The sequence below is a fragment of the Euprymna scolopes genome, chromosome 6 (genome assembly GCF_053919585.1).
Source record: "Euprymna scolopes isolate OS-2025 chromosome 6, ASM5391958v1, whole genome shotgun sequence".
Taxonomy (NCBI): Eukaryota; Metazoa; Mollusca; class Cephalopoda; order Sepiida; family Sepiolidae; genus Euprymna; species Euprymna scolopes.
This window is the reverse complement of record NC_136487.1, coordinates 26,874,183-26,879,696: the sequence shown is the minus strand read 5'-3', so window position 1 is coordinate 26,879,696 and position 5,514 is coordinate 26,874,183. Positions and strand designations below refer to the sequence as shown.

The window sequence follows — 5,514 nt, the reverse complement described above, 5'->3', positions numbered from 1 at the left end:
CTGCAATAGAAACGTAAATAATAATGGCAAAATAATAAAAAGATCAGATATAGCAATTATATAGTTGAAATAATAAAAATGCTTTAAAATAAGTTAACACACAAAAGTAAACACTTATCCAGGTAGATGGAAGAGTAACTTATCTTGCCTTTGGTAACATTTATTTATTGTATATATAGATATATGATATATCCCTAGGGGAATATAATCAGTATAAAATAAGCAGACTAAACACACACAGTAAGTTATAACGCTGTATAATTGCACAAAGGTATAATGTAAAAAAACAAGATAGTGATACTTGAATGTATCTTGAATGCTGTAGTACCAAAACTAACTTATTCCCCACTTGATAACCGCTTTCTAGTGTCTTTTATAGATTGAGTAATCCATTCTTAGGGAGTGTCAGGATCTTCCACTATATCATATATATATATGAGGTTGTCTATCTGAGGAACAGCCTTTACCAAACTCCTATGTCAATTTTTTGTCTACAGACTTGAAACTTGAAATATAGGGAAATTAGGACCTGTGGTACAAATTTGATTTGGTCTTTAGCCGGTAAAAATAACTGCTAAGAGATCCAAATTGAAAAAAAAATTATAATTTAGCAAGCCTAAGTTAACTTAAAGTGCTCTACTTTGCATACACAAATATACATTTATATCTTTTAAAACATTACTTTTTAAAGTTTTTATATGGATTCAGGTTAGATGGTAACGAGTAAGGCTATATGTTTTGGTTTCGATGCTAGCTGATGACACCCAAGCCGTATTTTCCTTTTTATCTGTCAAAGAGAAGTTCCTTTTCATATCACGTGACTGTTGTTGGTTTCTAATTACTTCATTTGCATTGAAACTCATTATATAACATTATCTGTATTATGTACTACATTTTATAACAAGTTATAAAAACGGAACCTCAACTGAATTATTTATAAGACAGAAAAAATGGCACAGATTCACAAACACATTTCATGACTTCCATTTCAAATACATTCAAAGATTAAAACATGTGGATCATAATATCACTATGGCCATTAACACCATCCATTTTATTTCAGCCAGAATACACTATGATGCCTTATTATGACTGTTCCACTTTATAAACTCTTCGCCACCTTTGGGCCGAGATCACAGTGTAGTAACTGTTGTTCAGATGCTGCACTTCAATTTCTTGTTCTCTGTCAGTGGAGGAGAAGCCCTTCACGACTGAGACAATTTTTAATTTTTGTTCCTTTTCTCCACGTTAAAAAACGACCCTGGTGTCTAACTCTGTCCAGTGGGGAGGCATTGTAAATAGGAACTCTTCGCCAAGTCTATACATTTGCTACAAACATTTGGAATACATATCAAGGTCACCCATTTGTCTGAAAGGTCAAAGTGCACTAAACAGGATCCAAAAATGTGTTAACAGATCCTTAAAATTTATATGTGGCAAGCAACTGCTCTAGCAAAACAATGCAACCAATGAACAAAAACAATTAATCAAAACAGCCTCTGCCTAAAATGATGGTTCAACAAAAAAACAAAACAACACATGTTTGTGATCATGTGTTATCCACTTTGGTCCTCTCTCTCTCTCTCTCTTTCTCTCTCATAATTCGTTACATCACTACCACTACTGTACGTGTTCGCACTTTCAACGTGTGAAGGAGGTAGAGGGGGACTCCCATTTTCTTTTACCTTTTTCTCTCCATTAAGCAGCTAATAATTCCTATTAAAACTCTAAAAATAAGTATTTTGTGGCAAATAATACAACAATCATGGAGGACGTTAATGACTTAGACAATAAACAGTGGATTAAAAGAGGCTTGCCTTTTTTCTGTTGTTCTTGGCCTTCGGGCCAAGATCAAAGTGTAGTATCTGCCGGAACAGATACTGCAAGCAAAGACCATATGTGGGGGCGACCCTACAAAGAAGACCTTGGTCAATGTAGGGGCAACCCTTCATACCAATTTTCACTATCCAGCTCCCCTACTCCCCGGGGAGCTGGTCCCCATTTTCCCCTTCACTCCTCAATTAGGCCTTGTGCCTAATTTGCTCGGTGGGGGAGCAAATAAACACCCTGTTGTTCTCGGCCTTCGGGCCAGGATCAAAGTGTAGTATCTGTTCTGCAGATGCTGCACTTAAGATAATTTGTATCAGACAACGGAGGGGAAACCCTCTATACTGGGACAATTATTATTTTTGGTAACCAGAGTGCCCCCTTTTTGCCTACTTTTAGGGGAGCTGGTTTTTACCCCACATTAAAAACGGCCTTGTGCCTAATTTGCTTTGGTGGGGAAGCAAATAAATACCATAAACAGTCAATAATATTTGATTGTAAAGAAAGATAATTGAATCCTGTTCCATCTATAATCGTCTGCCCTCTTGCAGACAAAATTAATTTATTTAATCTTTTCTCTTTCTCTTTCTGAGAAGCATTTGCACGTAAAACAATTTCTTTCATATTACTCTATGCTATTCTATAAAACGTCCATGAACTATTTTTTTTAAAGATGTTCTTTTTTCCAGTTTCCTTTTTACTTTTTTAATAAATAGTTCTGGTGTCTTTTATATATACTAGCAGGGAGATCCGACGTTGCCAGGATTAAATGATGATCAACAAATATTCCACATTTCCAATACTTTAATTGTCATCAAAATCTGCAAAATCGCCCATTTTTCAATTTTCAATCAAATCAATTGATTGCCTGCTTTAATCGAGGACCCACCGCAGTGCACTGGGAGGACGCTTCACATGCCTCCTTGCAGTGACTTAGTCTACATTGTACTGTAGAGAACCTACTGCTGATTTTATAAAATTATTTTTATATAATAATTAAAGCTTAAAATGCAAAAGTCAAGTATCATGGTTTAATAGTGTTCTAAACAGAAAGACTCACTTCAAACGCGCTCTTGTCTTATCAAAGAATGTACTGTTGATTTTATAATCTGGGCCTTTCTGCTTGTGCAGTGATAAAACTTCTCAAATCTACTTGTGATGTTAGACTGTATAAGGGTCAGACTGTTCTTTCTTTTATGGACTTTTTCGATTATCAATACTTCTCAGAGATATTCCAATACAAAACCCATCTAAGAACACTCCCAGTCATATAAAGTACATTTGTGTGAAATTACCAAAATCGGCCTAATCGTTTCTGAGTCCATAGGGAACAGACTATCTTTCTCTCTCTCTCTCTCACACACACACACAAAGTGTCTTTTATATATAAGTAGAGATATACTTTTTATTTTACATAAGCATCTATATGTCGCTATACATTCATGAGTATGTTTCAGTCAGCTATATACAAGTAATTAGATACCTCTTCAGGCGATATTGCTTATACAAAAGTGAAGTCCATAATTAGATTACAGACTTTACTTTTGTATAAGTAATACCGCCTGAAGAGGTCTTTTTTTACTTGTAATTGGCTGACCGAAACATACTCATGAATGTGTAGCGACACATAGATGCTTATGCAAAATAAAATGTATATCTTGCCCTAATTCAGTATTGAGCACTCTTGCATTAACCTCGTTTAAACTTCATTGGTTGCCTCACTTCTGAAAAAATATTGATGTGAAATTAAGTAGAGATATATTAATGATAGCTTCGTTAAGCAGCGTTCTATGATTTCAGTGTATATATATATATAGTTTTGTTTTTGTTTTCTTTTAATGATATACAGAGAATACTAATAAGAGTATTCAGTGAATATGAAATACTATTTTTCACACACGCACCTAAAAAGCGAGTGTTGCTTATCGTTTGATTGAATGTGCCATTTCGCTGTGATTTGAACTCGGTTTTCCATTCCATTTTGATTCACTTACCTGAAGATGATTCTGCTGTTATATCGAATACAAAATTGTAGTCTCGTTCTTTATCGACGAAGGAAACGTTTTGATGTAGTTTCAAAAACAAGAATTCTGTTCTTGTACAGAATGTAGCATTTGGGAAAGTACTGTTATGAGTAAGTGTCTGCCGAAAGAAAACGAATTGCTTTTATTAAATAAAAAAATGCAAAATATAGAAGTTCTGTCTGTCTGTCTGTCTGTCTCTCTCTCTTTATATATATATATATATATATATATATATATATATATATATATATATATATGTATATTTGCAAGTATGCAAAACTATAAAAAAAAAAAAATTTCTTGCTCTCTCTTAAAGCGCTGATTGTCACCTAGATAGTTGAGTTTCAATCCTGGCTTGAGATAGTTGCTAATCTAGCCGCACTAATGAGCTGTGATACATCGAAACAGTACTGTATGTGGATGACTATATATATATATATATATATTGTTACGGACCGGTATGAAGCTGAGTCGGGGTGGATGTCCCCTGGTAAGAATCTTATGATTCTAGGTCAGCGCTTCACCCTACATTGTCCGTAACACAATATAAAAATAAAAATAAAATAATAAGTGTCGTCCACGATTTGTGACCTATTTGACATGTTGTCTGAGGTTCTCATTAGCACATTTTGTTCCGAACGATTCAAACTCAAAGCAAGAATGACACAACGCTAAAATCTTAAAACACGAATTTCATTCAGCATCCTTAAATTTAATATCATACCGCAACAGGTTGGGGTGAGGTCCGATGATAAAAAAAGGAAACATCATAAAAGAAAGAAAACAAAACAAGGTGACAAACAAAAAAAAAATAATATAAGAGAAAATGTATATACCATTTCCATTATGGTATAACAGTTCGGCCAAGGACAAGGAGCGGAGATATCGGGATGGGGAAATCATAATAGTCACTTAACTTTATCCTATTGGACTTTCGTGTTTCATAATGTCTCCGCAAAGTTCATCATTCGCGAGATTTTTCCTGTTTGGTTACTTCTTGGATGGGGACGTCCGTCGACATGACGATATTTTTATTCGTTGCAACTCTATTCTTATTCATCTTTAATATCTTCACCGTGAACTTTCCATGATATCCATTCTCGGCCAAAAGAATCCAACTCCTGTTTATTTCAGGGAAATCTGTTTACGCTGCGCATAGCGAATTTTTGTTATTTTTCTTTTTGATTTATTATTCGCTCAAACATAAACAAAACAACCGGTCCATTTGACAACGTTCACTGCTCTCTGCAGTCTCTTTTTTCTTCTTCCTCTTTTTTTTCTTGCCTCTCTATTTTTTTATACGAACGCTATCGTTTTGCACCGTTAAAAAAACGCTCAGTTCAAAAAATGCTTTCTCTACTCGTCCGTGTCGACTTTCACTTTTTCTTTACCTCCCTTTCATCAGCTTCACCGATAGTGGGCTCTCTCGCGCATTGCATTTTCAGAGGGAGGGTGTGTGTGTGTGTGTGTGTGTGTGTGTATACACCTCAAACGCTAGTGCGTTCATTTGTTTGTTATTATTATTTATTTATTTTTTTTTTTATTATTGAATTTAAATTCACCGTTCGCCATAGGCGTTCCCTAAGAGATAAAAAAAAAAACTATTTCTTATTCCGTTATGATTATTTCCCAATTTATCAACCAATATCAACCAGCCTCTCTA

General features: G+C 34.7%; 1 protein-coding gene across 4 annotated transcripts in view; it reads right to left on the bottom strand.

Annotated features, from left to right (window-relative positions):
- The window catches only part of LOC145277579 (uncharacterized), a 105,966-nt gene that overhangs the window by 915 nt on the left and 99,537 nt on the right, over positions 1-5,514 (bottom strand). For all 4 annotated transcript variants that reach the window (XM_080129080.1, XM_080129081.1, XM_080129082.1 and 1 more), the window contains exon 7: positions 3,822-3,969. In XM_080129080.1, coding sequence (XP_079985206.1) covers positions 3,822-3,969 — 148 coding nt within the window. The remainder of the gene's footprint in view (positions 1-3,821; positions 3,970-5,514) is intronic.